This window comes from Vipera ursinii (assembly GCF_947247035.1).
Source record: "Vipera ursinii genome assembly, chromosome: 3".
Lineage (NCBI taxonomy): Eukaryota > Metazoa > Chordata > Lepidosauria > Squamata > Viperidae > Vipera > Vipera ursinii.
The window spans coordinates 25000831-25020583 of record NC_139516.1 but is presented as its reverse complement, the minus strand read 5'-3'; the positions used below and the strand labels follow the sequence as shown (position 1 = coordinate 25020583).

At 39.0% G+C, this 19753-nt stretch overlaps 1 protein-coding gene across 5 annotated transcripts in view; it reads left to right on the top strand.

Annotated features, from left to right (window-relative positions):
* The window catches only part of PLCG1 (phospholipase C gamma 1), a 97398-nt gene that overhangs the window by 54722 nt on the left and 22923 nt on the right, over window positions 1-19753 (top strand). For all 5 annotated transcript variants that reach the window (XR_014492022.1, XM_083358798.1, XM_083358797.1 and 2 more), the window contains 14 exons: window positions 882-1050; window positions 2326-2448; window positions 4971-5072; window positions 6682-6869; window positions 8611-8811; window positions 9787-9906; window positions 10049-10229; window positions 10891-10968; window positions 12782-12885; window positions 13518-13614; window positions 14432-14504; window positions 15440-15597; window positions 17150-17246; window positions 18890-19114. Coding sequence is in view for 4 of the 5 variants with exons in the window: in XM_083358798.1 (XP_083214924.1) it covers window positions 882-1050; window positions 2326-2448; window positions 4971-5072; window positions 6682-6869; window positions 8611-8811; window positions 9787-9906; window positions 10049-10229; window positions 10891-10968; window positions 12782-12885; window positions 13518-13614; window positions 14432-14504; window positions 15440-15597; window positions 17150-17246; window positions 18890-19114 (1916 nt within the window). In the remaining variant the exon portion in view is untranslated. The remainder of the gene's footprint in view (window positions 1-881; window positions 1051-2325; window positions 2449-4970; window positions 5073-6681; window positions 6870-8610; window positions 8812-9786; window positions 9907-10048; window positions 10230-10890; window positions 10969-12781; window positions 12886-13517; window positions 13615-14431; window positions 14505-15439; window positions 15598-17149; window positions 17247-18889; window positions 19115-19753) is intronic.

The following is a 19753-nucleotide window of genomic DNA, read 5'->3' as shown; positions in this document are numbered from 1 at the left end:
ATAAGTCTTCTTTAACTTCTTTGGTTTGAAATCTATTCCAGAAATTTCAGGTGGCATTGCAGTTATTTTTCTCACAATCCAGAAGGTTAGAAACTTGTATTTTAGGAAAAAAAAACATTATACTGTTGAACTGAGGGGAAATCAGTATTTTATCTATTACCACATTAAATGTATTTTCTGTATTCAAAAAGAATCATATATTAGTGCCGATATTTGGTGCCCTTTGAATTGACACCTAGTAATGGAATTCTAAAATCTCAATTTCCTCAGTATTCCAGCTATTTGTTTTCAAAATAAAGTGTTCAGTCTTATGGACCTGATCTTAAAGGGAGGATGGAGTGATAGCTAAATAAATCCTATAGGAATCAAATGTTAATTCTTCAGGGAGTTGATCCGAAAGCCCAGTTAGGCAAACTAATAACAGAATTAAGTTTAGCACCAGTATACAATACTTATAATCCTATTTATATATTTAAAAACATTATTTGGCCATCAAGGTCATTCATGGTGACTGCAGTGGCTTATAGAAATAAAATCCTAAATACAAAAAAAAAATCAAACCACTTGATGTGTTTCTGTGTCATCCTGGCCCTAGGCCCACTGGCAACATGTCTTCAGAGCCTTTCAAAAGATTAGAAGGTGGGGCCCAATCTCTCTGAGGGATAATGTTCCCGGGAGGGAAGGGGAGTTGCATGGAGAAGACTTTTCTGTTGGTCCCACTCGGTGGGTCTCCTTAAGAGAAGAGATTTGTAACATACCCTGCCTCTCCGCTCTGGTGGGTCGGATAAACTGGGAAATAACCTGATCCCAGACCATCAAAGACTTTAGAGGTGACAACCAGCACCTGGAATTATTCTTAATGAGTTTGTGTTTTTTTTAAGTTATCCTGTTATCCTATCCATTGAAGACCATTGCAGCATTGCCCAACAGAGGAATATGGCTCAGAACTTTAAAAAGGTCTTTGGAGACATGCTGCTAACCAAACCGGTAGATATCTCTGCTGACGGTCTGCCATCTCCAAACCAGCTGAAGAGGAAGATTCTCATAAAGGCAAGCTCTTTTTGTAGCCTTTGTGAATGGGGTCTATGTAAATGGTATCATAAGCATTGATGTTTCTTAACCTCTGCTACCCCCCCCCACTTCCACGCATTTACTGCAACTTATTTCAGAATACCTGGTCTTTAGGATCCAAACAATTATTAACCTGCAAAAGCAGGGATATTATAAATTTTGGCTTTGTACATCTTGTGATATGAGGCCTACAAAACTGCTCTATACATCAGTCAGTATTGCATTTTAATGATTAAGTAGGTGAATATGACAAATTTATAACTCTTGTCTGCAAAAAAACGTATGCAAAAAAGAAGCTTTCTACAATTATGCTTCCTACATTGCAAATGAAATTAAAAAATAATGGCTCCCTTAGTTTTTATTTCTTAAGCCAGCCTTCTTTAACTTTGGGCTTTCAAGTTATTGGGACTGCTACTTAACTGAATTCCTTAAATATATGGGAGAAATTCTGCCAAGTGCATCAGAAAATCAAAAAACAGAAATTAAGTTGTATGACTCTCAGGAAGAGGTCTCTGAAGAACAGCATTTTTATAATTGTATATGCCTTGTTGTTATACTAAAATAAAATGTAGTACCCACTCTTCAACCTGAAAGCTTGTTGCTAATTTTAGATCTTCAGCATGCCCACAGATCTTTTACTTCATAAGCCTTCCAAAGCCACTACAACTGTTTTTGTTGGAGAAATTTCATATGTAGTTGCCATAAAAAAGCAGGAAGCTCTAAGGGCATTTCCATACTGCTATTATTTCCACTGATCAGTCTTTCAAGTGCAGTTAGAAATGTTCACCACCATCACTAGCTTCAAAATGATGAGAATAGCACAAGTCAATGAGTTCTTCCTGGTAGCTGATAGGAGAGCTCAGAAGTAACAGGGGCTGCCATCTCTTCTGCATTGTTGGTTCACACAGTGAGCATTTGCCCAGTACCTTAAAAAGAAGTGATTTGTAAAGGGGAAATGTGAAGCTACCTTGCTATGAAGGGGTAAAATGCAAAGTTACCACAGTGGCTGAATGGAGAGATTGACTTTGAGACCAGAAAAAAATAAAAGTCTTCTGTCTCTCCCTCTTGGTATTTCCAGAAGTGCTGCACCAAATCAGAAAGAGTTTGGCTCTTCTGGGAAATACAAATGACTGTGTAGGATCAAAAAAAGATAGTATAGTTAATTTTGCAGTGGATTACATGCCCTCTCCTAATTCCAGCCTAGATTTTTATTATTTTATGAAAATAACTTGACACGTGTATTTCTTGCTGTAGCACAAGAAACTGGCTGAGGGTAGTGCTTATGAAGAAGTACCATCATCTGCAGTGTATTCGGAGAATGACATCAGCAATTCAATAAAGAATGGAATTCTCTATTTGGAAGACCCCATCAACCACGTAGGTTTCTTTGTATTGCTTTCATTTGTACAATCTTACATAAGCTGCCATTCTAGAGCCATATACACACCCCTCCTAGTCTGGGGCACAGTTCCCCAGAAATTTCCAAATCTGGTTTTATAATTTTAATACAGAGTCAATGACTTTGAAATATTATATCCTCTGAAATCCTTGAGTATAGTTCCCAGAGTCACCAGTGTTACAAAATTGTAATTGTATTTTTTTTTAATGGCGGACAGATCTGCATGTAACTTTTGAACAGTGGATCAGTAGCATGCTGTTCCATATCTCTGGCCTGGGGAAAATATATTCACTCTTGCTTTAATTTGACAGAAGGAGAAAAATATTAAATACATTGGATTTTTAAAATTATTTATAATATTATTGTGCCTTCAAATCAGTTTTGATTTCTTGACAGCCTTTCTCTGTAATGGGTTGCCAACTCCTTCCTCCTAGGCTGTGAGTCACTGGCCAAAGTCATCCAGTTGGCCTTATGCCTAAGGCAGGACTAAAACTCACACTCCTAGTTTCTACTCCAGTGCCTTTAACCACTACACTGAATCGATTCTCAGTAATCGTGTTAATATATTTAATTACATTAATATTCTTGTGGCCCTATTTCTTTGATTCAGCTCCACCCATTTTGATCCAGCTTGCAGTGCTTACTGTATTTGAAAGCCCAGAGTGGTTCTTGGCCTGATAAAGTTGTGTGCCCTGGTCAACTGACTCAACTTGACAGGGATGCTGAAAATGTCTGCTTCTTTCAGAGATTCACACAAAGCTTTTCCTGCCACTTTCAGTACAGCATCCAGATTGTGGCATTATAATATGTCTTGCCACACTGAAAGACACAGAAGAGACAAGTTTACTTCTCTTTGTCAGTACTCTTGAATGTTGCCATATGATGTGGACTGATATGCATTTCAAACCTATTTGTTTTTCATCAGTCAGCCATACCCTTCTGAGATTTGAACCTGGGCTGATTGCACATTAGGCAGTTGTTTTTACCTCTAGGCCACAAGCTCTATCTCACTTTGTTAGCTGAGAAGCAAGGGAGATATGTGTTAAATGCTTGTTAACTATTTAGATTACCTTGCTAGGCCCCAAACATGGGACAAATCTTTATTTCCTGTTTCAGCCTAACCGAAGGCCATCGACAGGCAGTAGTCACAACAGTGACAGCTCATATTTGTGTAAAAAAATTTTTTAGATTGCTAAAAGAGGTAAAAACAACTGCCTAATGTGCAATTAGCCCAGGTTCGAATCTCAGAAGGGTATGGCTGACTGATGAAAACAAATAAGTTTGAAATGCATATCAGTCTCCCTTTAATTCTTTGTTAGCAATCTAAAAAAATTACACAAATATGAGCTGTCACTGTTGTGACTACTGCCTGTCGATGGCCTTCGGTTAGGCTGAAACAGGAAATAAAGATTTGTCCCATGTTTGGGGCCTAGCAAGGCAATCTAAATAGTTAACAAGCATTTAACAAATAGAAGCAGTTCAGGATTATTATTTTTTTTTTGAAGAGGTGGAGAGTTGTTTTCAAGTTTTTCATTTATTGCCTCCCATGGAGAAAAAGAGCTTTGTCAGTTGCTCTGAAGAACTCAAGACTATGGGTTTCTGCTTAAAAGACCTATCAGTCTGAAAATAATCAGTTTAGTTAGAAAATAGAAAAGGGAGTATGTGATTGTGATATTTACACATATCTGGCTTGATTATAGGTTTAGTGAATTTGTGCTATCTCTCAATCCAGCCTATTCCATATGGTAGTTATTTGGACAGAAGGTTGCAGGGAGGGGGAGCCCTACTTGGAGGAGATTTAGAAGAAACTTCACTGCATTCCAGTTTCTTGGCCCATTGTTAGAATTAAACAGTTAAAAAGGTAAAGGTAAAGGTTCCCCCGCACATGCGTGCTAGTCGTTTTCCGACTCTAGGGGCTGGTGCTCATCTCCGTTTCAAAGCCGAAGAGCCAGCGCTTGTCTGAGGACGTCTCCGTGGTCATGTGGCCAGCATGACTAGATGCCAAAGGCACACGGAACGCTGTTACCTTCCCATCGTAGTGGTCCCTATTTTTCTACTTGCATTTTTACGTGCTTTCGAACTGCTAGGTTGGCAGAAGCTAGGACGAGTAACAGGCGCTCACTCTGCTATGCGGCACTCAGGATTCGACCCGCCAAACTGCCGACCTTCTGATCGACAAGCTCAGCGTCCTAACCCACTGAGCCACCGCGTCCCTATTAAATAGTTACAGTTAAACAATTAAACAGTAGCTGCAGACTTGAAAAATTTATTTGAGAAAAGCGTCAAGACAACGCTTGGTTTAATATCAGCAAATCATTCTTTGAATTGAACATTTCATTTTTAACAACCAGTGTTTAGAAGTTAATTCATCAGAATCTCAGCTTAATGTTTTTTTCTCTACAGCGTTTTCTTTAGTCCAAATTAGTGAATTTTATAAGGCTGTTGGCCTTTAAGGAAACTATTCCAGGATCAACTTAATTACTGTTGTATGTTTCTACAGGACTGGAATCCTCATTATTTTGTCTTGACCAGCAGTAAAATCTATTACTCTGGAGAGACAACCAGTGATTTAGGAAATGAAGAGGAAGAGGAGCAAAGAGAGGTATGTGAAAGAACATATCCCGGAAGCTCCTAGGTGCTTCCGACATGAGAGTGATGGCTAAATTGTAGAATTTTCTGATGGGAAGAACAGTTAAATAGTGAGTCATTCTGCCTAGGCCAGAGGTAGGCAACCTTGGCTCTTTTATGACTCATGGACTTCAACTCCCAGAATTCCTGGCTCAGGAATTCTGGGAGTTGAAGTCCATGAGTCATAAAAGAGCCAAGGTTGCCTACCCCTGGCCTAGACCATTGGTAGATTCACCCTCTTTAAAGATTTTCAAGCAGAGGCAGGATGGTTTTGTGCATTTCTGCACTTAGCAAGGGGTTGGATTAAATTACCCATAAGGTCCATTCCATTACGTGTGTTCTGCATTTGTACTATTTTATGACATATTGGGAAGGGGTTGGATATCTTCATTCTTCTTAGTCTTTGATGGGAAGAAATCTGGAAGAAACTACTTGTTCTTGAATTGGAAGGAGCTGTGTGTTTAGTTTTACCGATTTCCTGTGGGAAGAATGTAGCTTTGTAATTATATTCCCACTTAACACGGATGGAAATTGAAAGCTAGAAGTAAGGTCAGTCTGGAAAGGGTTAGAACAGGCATGTCTAACTGCTGGCCAGCAGGTCAGATGCGTCACACCAAAACCGCACCCACCCCATTGCCAGCAATGGGGGAAAAGTCCCGATACGGCATGCGATGTCACGTGACATTGCGAGTTTCACATGCCTGGTTTAGAAGAAGGGCATATTAATACTTTCTGCTTGCAGTCATGAAAGGACTAGAAGAGGGCTGGAGAAGATTGGCATACATGTGCTTTGTAGAACACTATGAGACTTCAGATTTGATTTGATTTGAAGTAATTGTTCAGAACGTGTAGAACAAAGGCAGTACTTGTCTGAGACTCATTAAAGCAGCTTAGCCCTTGTCCCTAGCATGCAGAAGACTTTCCATGGCAGTTATGCAATCCTAGAAACAAATGCAGGTGGTTTTAATGAGACATTAAATGCTGCATTCTCAATTCTGAATGTGAACCAGTTCTTCCCAATTGAATCCAAACTTTTGCCCAGTCCCAATACTTTGGATTTTGCTGGCTGACACTCCTACCACTCAGGTTTGGAAATCTTATTCTCCTTTTTCTGGCAAGTTTATTAGAGGGGCTAAGAAAGAAGAGCTTCAGAGGAATGTCCTCTGTTTCTGCTTTTGAAGAATGAAAGGAAAGAACTCTGGGTACAGCATACAGCCAGAAACAATTATGAGTTATAAACATAAAAGGCTACTTTATACAACTTCCTAAAATGGTTTGTTGTTTGCTTTAAGTGGATTATTTTCAGAAATGTTAGCATCTCATGTTGCCTGGAGGCAAGAGATACATGACTTGAGCCCTATCTGTTTATGCTGTGGTGCAATAACAGAATGAAGAGATTTGGGGAAACTCGGGACATAACGGTTTCCTGTTGTGGTAAATGTTGGGTTTGGATGTCTAAAACTTGGAAAAGAGAGATTGCTCTCCTTCCAAACTAATATAATTGTGTCTTTCTACCTTCTCATTCAGCCACTCTTGGTCTGTAGGGTACTAAATCAAGTGCTTGCTTTTCATTTACATGGCAGACAAGCAACAGCACTGAACTCCATTCCACTGAAAAGTGGTTCCATGGCAAACTGGGAGCAGGGCGTGATGGCCGCCACATAGCAGAGAGGCTGTTAATGGAATATTGTGTAGACACTGGAGCCCCTGATGGCTCATTTCTGGTGCGAGAAAGTGAGACCTTTGTTGGTGATTACACTCTTTCCTTCTGGTAAGAACCTTTTGGGCATGGAATTGTTATCTAAAATGTTCACATTCAATAGGGGAATAATACAATCATTAGTTCTACATCTATGAGATCCAAAGAGTATGTCTGTTAAGAAAATAATACACTTGCATATTTGTCCAGGTTTAGGTAAGAATTGGAAAAGATTCCAAATAGAAGGATATTTGCAAGCATATCCTGTTTTATTATTATTCTTTTACCGGTCTACTATAGAGAGCATCCTGTCATACTGTATTGTGGTTTGGTATGCTGGTCTGATAGCCACAGATAGGAAAGCATTACAGAGGGTGGTGAGCACAGCACAAGACATTATGGGCTGTCCCCTGACACCACTGGATGACATTGCCAGGGCTCGCTGCCTTGGAAGAGTGAGGAAAATTCTCAGGGATGACTCACACACTGGACGGTATCTCTACTCTCCTACCATTGGGTAGGAGATATAGGAGTATAGCCAGCCGTACCAACAGGCTGAAGAACAGCTTTTATCCATGGGCTGTTAGGCTTTTGAATGGGAAATAATTTTATAAACTTTATGCATAATTGACTTGCGAGGCCAGTGTGTTGTGCAATTAGCTCACATGGTGTAATAAGATGGAGGGTTTGTATCACTGTGAGTTGGGGGTGGGGGCACGAAGGGAGGCTCAGCCAATCTCAATGTATACATGGTTGTACTTTGACAATAAAGGTTCATTCATTCATTCTTGTCCATTATCTGTAGTTTATGCAGTAATCTAATCCAATTATTCATTATCCAATAAATAATGGCAAAGTCAACTACAGTAGTAATTTTCAAACTTTTACGTTACAACATTGTTACTGAAAGCTTTTGCAAACTACCATGAAATCAGCCACTTCAAACTAAAAGGTTTTATTCATAGAGAAAAGTAGAGGTGGTTGTTTTATTTTGCAAAAGAGTAAAGAATTTGGTCGTACAGTATCTGTTTTTGTAGGGTTTTTTAAAAAAAATCTTACTACACGCTCACTTATAGCAGGGCTAGAATAGGGAAAGCCCACTAAGATCCATGGGTGGAAGAAGGAGATTTAAGATTTAAGCCTTTGGACTAATATCCTATAATTCGCTGTTGTTGGTTTCCAGTATATTGGTTGTTTCTAATATTGGCAGTAAAACTAGCTTGTCAAGAATTGTGTTCTTGAATCTCTGCCTGCAAGTTTTCTGAGTCAACAATTGGTCTGGGTAGAGCTTGACAAAACAATAGAAGCTACAGATTTATGTAAGGATGGGCAAGGTTTTCTGGTTTTCTCCTTTTTAATGATAAGGTTGGGCACTGCAGATTCGGCTGTAATGCATATGGCTACTTTATCCTCTTTGTTTGAGTTATATGAAATAGGTTTTCAGCATTGCACAAACACCTAAGGATGCCTTGAGGAACAAGGAGAGAATTCATTGCAAGCAAGCAGAATAGTTCTGTTCCTCCCACCCCCTCCCCACTAAGTTAAAGAAAGTAAGGTATTGGATTACCAAATATGCAGCCCACAGTCATTACCTGACTCATTCTCTCATATTTATTTTCTGGCAGTATAATTAGTGTTGTTGGGCAAACATAATCCACAATGAGACACTAAAAAAAACAAAACCCAAACTTAAGCTGCCACTCTAAATACATCCACTGGAAAGTAATGTGCACTGAATATGATGAGTTTATCTTTGGATAACCATGTCTAGGATAACACAATCAATCTCTGTTTTGTTGTTTCTCCTACACAGGCGCAATGGAAAAGTGCAGCACTGCCGGATCCATTCCCGGCAAGATGCTGGCAGCCCCAAATTCTTCCTCACTGATAACCTGGTATTCAATAGCCTCTATGATCTCATTACTCATTACCAGCAAGTGCCACTCAGATGCAATGAATTTGAAATGAGGTTGACAGAACCCGTGCCCCAGACAAATGCACACGAGAGCAAAGAGTAAGCCAATGAAGGAGTCACTTTCTAGTTCTCTCCTTGGTCTCCCTCCCTTCCTCCCTCGGTGACTTTATGGGGACCCAGATTGTTGGGGGCAATAAGCTGACTTTGTAATAATGCCGCTTGGGGGGGGTGTGAAAGCCCTAATAAGCAGGCATATACATAGAATGAAGGCTACTGCTAAGCTTGTAAGCCGCCCTGAGTCTTCGGAGAAGGGCGGGATATAAATGGAATTAAAATAAATAAAATAAATAAAATAAAATAAATAAATGGTTGGTGCCAGTCAGATTTCTCTAAGAAAGAGATGCTGTGAGAGGGCTCTCACAATTGAGAATGCCTTTTTTCTTGTCTTATTCCATTATTCTAGGACACAGACACATTTTCAAAGTTTTATCAATATAGAGACTGAAATAAATGTTTTAATCCTTCAATTCTGATAGAATTCTGTCTGCAAATGTCAGCTATCCTTGGCCTGTTGCAGATATAACTCTTGTTACTTATCTGCAATTAAGAATAAGCCATAGAATCGTGTTTGTTTTCCTCCTTTTTGGTTTCTTAATTATTACCTCCTGGCAGCCCACACAATCACCAAGTCTACACTTGTGGTAACTAGGCATGCCAAGTTGGAATACTGGTTAACATTTAGACTGTATTTAATGTTGGCACAAATGTAACATTTTAGGATGTCTTTGTTGAAGTAGAGTCATAACTGATAATCCAGAGCTTGCAGGAGAATCCATCTGTGACTTGTTTCTGACTTTTCTACCAGGGCTGAGAAAGAAAAAAGCCTTGGCTTGTGATATTGAATCCAATAATTTTGGGGATAAATCATATCTCAAAACCTACAGGGAGACAGCCTGGTATCTACTTTTTTCTTTCTTTTTTTTCCTTCTTGAAGCAAAATTAATCTTAGCATCCAAGTACTTTTCAGGAATTGCTGCCAGGAAATAACCTAAATTATTTTATTTTTATTTCCAGATGGTACCATGCTAATCTCACTCGGAATTCAGCTGAGCGCATGCTGATGAGGGTGCCCCGGGATGGAGCCTTTTTGGTGCGCAAGAGGAGTGAGTCAAATTCCTATGCAATCTCTTTTCGGTGAGTACATTTGCCAAGTGCTGTGGATTAATTCTTATATCTGCACAAACTGAAATGTTCCCTGCCTATGTGCAGTATTCTTCAACCACTATCTCATGGTTATTTAGAAAATTAGTTGCTGGGCTGGTCTTTTATCTTCTAGAGCTGAAGGAAAGATTAAGCACTGCCGTGTGCAGCAAGATGGTCAGACAATCATCTTGGGCAATTCAGAATTTGACAGCCTGGTGGATTTAATCAGCTATTATGAGAAACACCCATTGTATCGCAAGATGAAGTTGAGATATCCTATTAATGAAGAAACACTGGAGAAGATTGGGACAGCAGTAAGTATGGCACTAGGTCTCCACTGTTTGGAAGCCAGGATCTTCCTTCTGTGTTATAGTTAGGACCATACTTGGTGTTTTTAAGAGTTTCATTTCCTGGAAAAGATCATCTTAATTGGAGATTTTGTGGTACGGCTGGGTACCCAAAATACCTTATTTTTTTCTCGTCTGATAACTGACCTTGTTCTTCTTTCTTCAGAGAGATTTTTAAAATGTATTTTATTTTATTTATTTTATTATTTTATTTTATTTTATTTTATTATTTTATTATTTTATTTTATTTTATTATTTTATTTTATTTTATTTATTTTATTTTATTTTATTTTATTTTATTTTATTTTATTTTATTTTATTTTATTTTATTTTGGTATTTATTTATACCCCACTTTTGTTACTCTTACAAATAACTGAAACTGGAGAACACAGACAATATTCTTTCTTTCTCCTACAACTATTACTCTGAGGTGAATTGGCCTGAGAGAGAGTGACTGGCCCAAAGTTACCCAGCCAACTTTCATGCCATGGATTTATTCCTCCTGTATTTTGTTTTATCTCATTAAATGATTCTGTTACATTTTAAAACAATTTTGGATGAAGCCTTACCTAAATAATTAGCAAATGAGAAGCGTACAAAGGATTGTATTGCATTTGTGTTTGTTAGGAACCAGATTATGGTGCTCTATATGAAGGACGGAATCCGGGATTTTATGTGGAGGCCAATCCTATGCCAACGTTTAAGGTATTTTCCCTAACTTCTTGGTTTATATCTTGATTAGGCTAACAAGAATTTTCCTACCATGCTTGGAAGTCTTTTTGAGATCCTGTGTAGAAACTATAAAACAGTTTTGCTTTAGATACCTGTCAGAACTAATAATAGCAATAGATACTTTGTTTTAAGAAGTTGCAGGGGGGTACATTAATCTCCCATTTTCAACACTATAGTTTTAATTTTCTATGAATATTGTTTTTTATAATTTTAAGAAACATGGTAGCCTAGTTCTAATCAGAATGATATGATATTCTAATTCTAATTAGCACAGGAAACTTACCAGCTGGCAGAAGCAAGAATGAATTTGAATTATGTGCTGTAATTTCCATATTCTTGCACATATTTTTGTAAGGAAGATTTAAAAAGGGATCAGCATGTTATTTTTCTAAATGTTTCCTTTCTGCAAATGTTAGTTTACTATATTATACATATGCACTCACACTTTTCTACTCCAGAGACACTAGCAAAACTATCTGGTTTGTGTATATAATGAGGGTGGAGGAACCTCAGTAGCAAACATTAAACCTGAGATGGAATCAGTTGCCAAAAATCAGTGAGGTAGGAAGTACATATATGAAAACTGTGGTAAAAGTTATTTTACAGGTAATAATTTTACCATAATCAACAAAAATACCTACCTCTCCCCCAAATACAAGAAAAAGTAAGATAGGTAGCTTGTCCATATTTGTATATGTCGTAATCAAGTAGCAGAGCACGTTGCATATAGTCTTCAATTCATGACTTTAATTAAGCTACCCATAATAATAATAATAATAAAGTTGGAAGGGACCTTGAAGGTCATCTAGTCCAACCCCCTGCTCAGGCAGGAAATCCTACACCATTTCAGACAAATGGCTGTCCAGTCTCTTCTTAAAAACTACCAGTGTTGGAGCATTCACTGCTTCTGGAGACAGGTTGTTCCATTGGTTAATTGTTCTAACTGTCAGGAACTTTCTCCTTAGTTCTAGGTTGCTTCTCTCCTTGATTAAGTTTTCATCCGTTGCTTCTTGTCCTGCCTTCAGGTGCTTTGGAGAATAGCTTGACTCCCTCTTCTTTGTGGCAGCCCCTGAGATATTGGAATAATGCTATCATGTCCCCCCTCGTCCTTCTCTTCATCAAACTGGACATACCCAATTGCAGCAACTGTTCTTTATATGTTTATGTTTTTTGGTCATAAGTAGTGATGATTGTAAAGTGAGTCATCACATAACCATCCTGATTTTACAACCTTTTTTGCACTCATGGTCGTGAATCACAGTTGTTAAGCTCTTGGGCATTTTTGCCAAAAATGGATAGCAAAAGCCACTTTTTAGCAAAAACATTGTAAATCATGGTAATGTGAGTGCAGGAGGCTGCAAACACCTATAAAGGCAGGCTAATTGCCAAGCATCAAAATGTGGTCATGTAATAGGGAACAGTTGTTGGAACTTCAGGATTGGGTTGAACGTTACCTTCTGGTGGTCTATCATAAGTTTGTAAGTTGAGGACTACCTACAATACAGCTTTGTTGGCTTATTACAGATCATGACACATCCCTTTACAAATGTTCTCTCTCTCTTTCTCTCTCTCTCTCTCTCTCTCTCTCTCTCTCTCTCTCTCTCTCTCACACACACACACACACACACACACACACACATCCTGTCAAAAGTAGGTAGAAAAAGATATCTGGACAAACAGATTCTTCTATAACTCCTTAGCAGAATTGCTTCACCTTCACAGATATGTACAGCCATCCCAATTATTGCCATAGTTACCTGGCCTAATTCTTGTGCGTTTCTTTTAGTGTGCTGTCAAAGCTCTGTTTGACTACAAAGCACAGCGAGAAGATGAGCTCACCTTCACAAAAAATGCAATCATCCAAAATGTAGAAAAACAAGAAGGAGGCTGGTGGGTATATCTCTCATTCTGAAGATAATGAAATATTTCTTATGCTCCCCCAGAAAAGAGTTGATGATTTCTCCATTTCTGATATTAGTTTAATGGCACTTTGTTTCATTATGTGATTGAAGCATGTAAAATGAGTTTATATAATTTGTATGCATAGAGTTAAAGAAATGTTTATCAACAGGTTCACATGTGTCCACCTGCTAGAGCTAGACTGTTGACATATTATTAAAAAGTAGCTAGGAAAGAGTTAAATTCAGGAGAAGAAATTGATGGACTTAGTTATTTCTTCTCCCCTATTATTTTCTCTGCTGTGCACTGCATATTCTTTCCTAATTATATCTTAATATTTATCCTGATTCTGTTTTGAATTAAGCTTCCCGTTCAGGGTTACTTTAACTTGAATTCAAACTATTTTGATAGATTAATGGTTTTTCCTACACACAATAGGGAGTTTCGGGTTTCTTTTCCTTTAGTTTGAGCAATATATTCTTCAGAGAGGATGCTGTCTCTCCTCTGCTCAATTAGTTTAATAAGCTGCAATTAAGGTTAATGCCAACAATTTCAATTTGGTGTGTAATGTAACATTGCTGTAGAATGTGTACATGTTTGCGTGAGCTTTGAATTTTTCTCAGGTGGAGAGGAGATTATGGGGGTAAGAAGCAACTGTGGTTTCCCTCTAATTATGTAGAAGAAATAAGTAGTCCAACTGGCCTGGAGCCTGAGAGAGAGGTGAGTCCTTGTTTTGGGGAAAGGGACAGAGAACTATAACATTTCAAAGTTTCTTCCAAAAAAATCCAGTCTCCAGTCTGAATATTACCTTGAAAAAAGGCTACCTGAAGACCCCATCCTTTTGTCTAAGGTTGCCCACCCAATCTTATATGAGCAAATGTACCATCAGTAACGGAGCGGTATCTAGCTCATCTCCTTGTCTGCTCTCAGTTGGTCTCCCCTCCCCTCTCCTTTCCTTCCCTCCCTTCTCATTCTAAAGCATTTTATGTGCTAGGTTATAACCCCTACTGCAGATGGATGCTTGCTGTGGCAAACAGTAGAGACGCCTTTAGGAATGAATAATGCATGTGTAGATCATCTGCATGAATCATGTGCACAAATCAGAGGAGGATTTAAGCTAGAAGTGTTTTGCCCCTGTTGGTTGTTTATCTTCATGTACCATCATTTAGAAACATAGTTTTGTTTTGTTTTTTGCAAAAGAAGGGCAGCTGTAGCTGAATTGTTTTCCCTCCGAACATCATAAAGGCAATGCTCAAATTTATTTTACTGGCTTTCAGCATTTATTATCCACTTGATCCTTGCTACCCAGAAATTGCAGAGGTGTGGGAAGATGCAGAAGCAGAAATGGGAGAGAGTGTCAGGGAGTAAATACAGTGGTAGCTAAGGCAAAGCAAAGCATTTTCATAGTTTTGTAATATGTATGCTTTTTTAAAAACAAAATGCATTAATATGAATAATGGATTGTCTTGAAATTTATATGACAGAGCAAACTATGAAATGTAAAATCTTTACGGATATACTATGATTTTGCTTCCAGCAACAGCTAGATGAAAACAGTCCTCTGGGAGATCTACTCAGAGGGGTACTGGATGTACCATCATGTCAGATTGGTAAGCTATGGAGGGAAAAAATCCATTTTATGCCATTTCTCTTGAACTTCCTTCGTTGTTAGTGAGCCCTGCAGATAGAAAACCAGTTTGGTTTTTAAATAAGCAATTGTAAATGCATCAGTGACACAGTTTAGCCTTCTCTGTATCCAGTTAAAATATTGTACAAAAATAGAGTGATAGATTTAGAGCTACAAGGTAGAGACAGTGAGAAAAAGATAACAGTATATAGAATTTTAAAAAGGGCATTTAAATTAAGGGCTAGATACTGAAAAATATAGAGCCTTGGTGGAGCAGTGGGCTAATGCCTCCTTAGGTAACACCAGCTGCCTGCAATTAGTGCAGGTTCGAGTCCCACCAGGCTCAAGGTTGACTCAGCCTTCCATCCTTCCGAGGTAGGTAAAATGAGGACCCAGATTGTTGGGGGCAATAAGCTGACTTTGTAATAATGCCACTGGGGGGGGGGGCGAAAGCCCTAATAAGCAGGCATATACATAGAATGAAGGCTATTGCTAAGCACATTTGATTTGTGCTTCTTAGATTGTAAGCCGCCCTGAGTCTTCGGAGAAGGGCGGGATTATAAATGGGATTTTTTTAAAAAATAAAAAAAATTCAAGACTCATTTTGAAAATGGCCCATTGTGATATGGATAACAAGAAATTAGGACAAAATTTATATATCTAATTTTCTGTTTTTTGTTTCAACTTCTAAAATTTTTCTAATGGGTGATGGTATTGAGACATTTTTTTGGCCAAAACCCAGATTTTAGTCATTTGCTCATCCTGGACAGGTTAATGATTATTTATTTATTTATTTTATTTTAATTCCATTTATATCCCGCCCTTCTCCAAAGACTCAGGGCGGCTTACAAGCTTAGCAGATTATGACGATCTAATGACAATCTCCCATGTTTTTGTTCCTTGCTCATCTTGACGTAGCTATCCGCCCTGAGGGGAAGAATAGCCGGATGTTTGTGTTCTCCATTAGTATGGCATCTGTCTCACGGTGGTCACTGGATGTTGCAGCTGACACCCATGAAGATCTGTTGGATTGGGTGAAGAAGATCCGAGAGGCAGCCCAAACTGCTGATGCCAGGGTAAAGGATGCTCGCTCTTAACACCTTTTCAGAGTCAAAAAAAGTCCTCGTATATAGTTCATTCAGGCCACAGTATGATGAGTGTAAAACTTCTTAGATATTTTCCTTGAAAAAATTAACTGATTCCATGGGCTGGACATATCTTGGGAGAATTGCTTTATCAGTTAGAAGCTCCACTTTTTACACAGAAGACCATATGGCAGACATGTCAAACACAAGGCCCGGGGGCCGGATCCGGCCCGCGAAGTGGTTTCATGCGGCCTGTGAAGCCATCCTGGAAACAGCAAGGGAACGGCCCCCACTGCCTTGGCCCTGGCCCAGAGACCCTCCTTCTGCCAGAGACCCTCAGATCTGTCCCACTCCTGCCCAGGCCCCCATAGGCACCCTTGATGCGAACGATGTAGAGCTGGCCACGCCCACCCAGTAGGCCACACGCACTCTAGCCACACCCACCCAGGCCACACCCACCCGGCCCCCTGAGGGCAACCGCAATGCTGATGCGGCCCTCAATGAAATTGAGTTTGACACCCCTGCCATATGGCATATTTAGCAAATCAGGACTAAGAATCCTATGCTGAAATATCTATAGGAGCAGCTCAATCTCCATTTCTGCTCTTGGTTATGAATCTATTGTTATTCCAGCAGAAATTTCCAAATGGGGTTTGCAATGACAAATGGAAAGAAGATGGTTTGATGGGATGAGAAATGAAATGGTTTTGCTCCTCCCTGGCTGACATTTTCCCCTTGATCTGCACCTCTGCTTTGCAGCACAGAAATATCTGTTCAGGCTTATAATTCTGTGTTTTGTTCTAACTCCATACTTGTCAGACTGTTGGAAACTAGGCACTCTGGGTTGTGTGTTCAGGTGTCTATATGTGGCTAGCTTTTTTTTCCTCGTGATGAGCTATATTCAGAACTAAGAAAAGGGGATAGTTATGATTCAGAATTGCCCCAAATATTGTGATTATTCTCTTTATTGCAATAATGCATTAGAACGTCTTATTCTTGCAGGTGTCTTTCCTCAGTTTTGTAACCTGACAGGACATTGCTTCCCTCCTTTTTCTCAGTTAAAAATATACTGCTCAAAAAAAATAAAGAGAACACTTAAACAACACAATGTACTGTATTTAATAGTAGGATGTCTTATCTTGTGTTCCCTTTATTTTTTTGAGCAGTATATTTCAAGGATATACAGGACTCACACTAGATATTGTAGGAGTTGAAGTCCAAGACTTCTTCAGTGGACCAAGTTAAGGACTGTTGATTATGGGAGTAGAAACATGGATCAGAAAAGCAAAATTTCATTTTCATATTTACTGTCCTTGTCATTGACATTCTCTGTTGTTTCTGTCAAGGACTCTCTCAGTAAACTTCACAGGGAGACAATATAAAGAGAAAATAAATGGACAAAGAACTCGGGAAAACTAAAATATTGTATATAATTGATGAATGTTGCTGTTTCTCATTACTTATAATTGGACATTGTACTAGTTCCAAAGCTACTTATCTTTGTCATGAGCCCTGAAATCTGTTTTAACAATTATTTTGGAAGCTCTCTGAAGGAAAGATGATGGAACGGAGGAAAAAGATAGCTTTGGAGCTTTCAGAGCTTGTAATCTACTGTCGTCCTGTTCCCTTTGATGAAGATAGTAAGTATTCATGACTCTGGACATACTTATCTATTTATTAAATTTATATGGTACCCATTTCGCTATCCAGAGCATATAAATAAAAATAAATGTACTATATTTATTTATTTATAATGAGACTTGTATGCCGCCCTATCTTCCGAAGGACTCAGGGTGGCTAACAACAATAAAATACAAATGAATGCAGATATTAAAAAAGAATTAAATTATGTCAAAGTCCCACTAAAACCAATAAAAACATTTAAAATCATAATTAAAAACCCCAAGTGGCCTTGGTGGAGCAGTGGGCTAATGCCTTCTTAAGTAACACCAGCTGCCTGCAATTAGTGCAGGTTCGAGTCCTACCAGGATCAAGGTTGACTCAGCCTTCCATCCTTCCAAGGTAGGTAAAATGAGGACCCAGATTGTTGGGGGAAATAAGCTGACTTTGTAATAATGACGCTTGGGGGGGGGGCGAAAGCCCTAATAAGCAGGCATATACATAGAATGAAGGCTATTGCTAAGCACATTGATTTGTGCTTAGATTGTAAGCCGCCCTGAGTCTTCGGAGAAGGGCGGGATATAAATGGGATTAAAAAAATTTTAAAAATTTTTTCATCAGTCCAGGTTGGCCTGTTGGAAAAGATATGTCTTAAGGTCACGGCGAAAGGACCGAAGGTCTGGGGCCATCCGGAGCTCCCAGGGGAGTTGATTCCACCAAGCAGGTGCCCCAACAGAGAAGGCCCTCCCCCTGGAGGGTCGCCAGCCGACATTGTCTGGCCGACTGCACCCTGAGGAGGCCCTCTCTGTGTGAGCGCACAGGGTGATGGGAAAATGTTCCTGGCAGCAGACGGTCCTGCAAATATCCCGGGCCTAAGCCATGTGGGGCTTTATAGGTAAGAACCAGCACCTTGAATCTCACCCGGAGGGCAACCGGTAGCCAATGCAGCTCACGCAGGAGGGGTGTAATATGGGAGTATCGGGATGCTCCCATCACAACCCGCGTGGCCACATTCTGCACCAGCTGAAGCCTCCGGGTGGTCTTCAAGGGCAGCCCCATGTAGAGAGCATTGTAGTAATCTGCCCGGGAGGTGACGAGCGCAAGAGTGACCGTACGTAAAGCATCTTGGTCCAGATAGGGTCGCAACTGGCGCAACTGGCGAACCTATATAAAAGCAATTATAAATATAGTTAAAATTACAAAAATTAAATAGATTAAAAATATACATTATCCCAAAATTAGATTTTTAGATTAGATTATTATCCCCAAATTAGGTTATCCCAAAAATCTAATGATTGGTGAACATTGTGATTTAAAAATTATTTGTATCAGCAGGTTTATATTTTTGTCCCAATGTGACTTCCAAAACCCGTGTGTTTTACTGCTATTGTGGAAAAATACAAAAAAAATCGTTCTGGAACTAAAATGAATGGACTCTTTCAAGTTTATTTGTTTTGAGATATTGTATCAAAATCTTAGAAACATTATAAAATTGCATCATTTATTCAATATTTTATACTTGTTTTCATTACTCTAATTTTCCTGACTATCCTGACTTAAAAAAAATATACATCTCATTCAAACTTTTTTTTAAAAAAAATCTCATTTATTTTGTGAGGAATTAAGATTATTGCAGATTGGCATCTCCCTGTTGTTTCTACAGAAATCGGCACCGAAAGAGCCTGCTATAGAGATATGTCATCTTTTCCTGAAACCAAAGCAGAAAAGTATGTCAACAAGATCAAAGGGAAGAAATTTCTACAGTACAACCGATTACAGCTTTCCCGCATATACCCCAAAGGACAGCGCCTTGACTCTTCCAATTATGATCCCCTCCCTATGTGGATCTGTGGTAGCCAGTTGGTGGCGCTCAACTTTCAGACACCAGGTGAGGCCAACTCTTTACTGAATATTTTATTGTGACTGGGTTATGGCAGGAATGAGCAATATGTGTCCCTCCAGATGTTGTTGAATTGGCATCCTGGTAGACTTCATGCTCATCGATGACGGATGCCAGGGGCTACAGTTTGGCCATATTTGGAAGGCCACACTTTGACCTTCTTGGCAAATGTTATTGCATGAAGATGTTATTGCTGCTTGATACAACACAGATTTTTATGTTCTGAATCCCAATCCTTTAAGACTGTTACTATCACAGACCTTCTCCCTTGGTGCCCACGTTTTCTGGAATTGCTTTTCCTCTTGAGTTCAAACAGTCCCCACTATGCTTTGTTTTCCTATAGCTATTATTATGGCATTTGAGAACAATTTTAATCTTTGTGCCACTTGCATATTGTTCGCTGTTAATTATGTACCTGTCTAAGTTTGTTGTGCATGATAGTATTGTATTTTTTTCTGTCTCTTTAAAAACCTTTTATTGTATTTGGAGTTGTTAGCCACCCAGTCATTTTCAGTTGGGCCAACATATAAACTTCAGTAAGTACATCAAATAAACAATACTACTGCCAGCAACATGAGCCTTTCTTTCCTGGGACTATGCTGAATCAATAAGAAAGTCAAAGTAAAT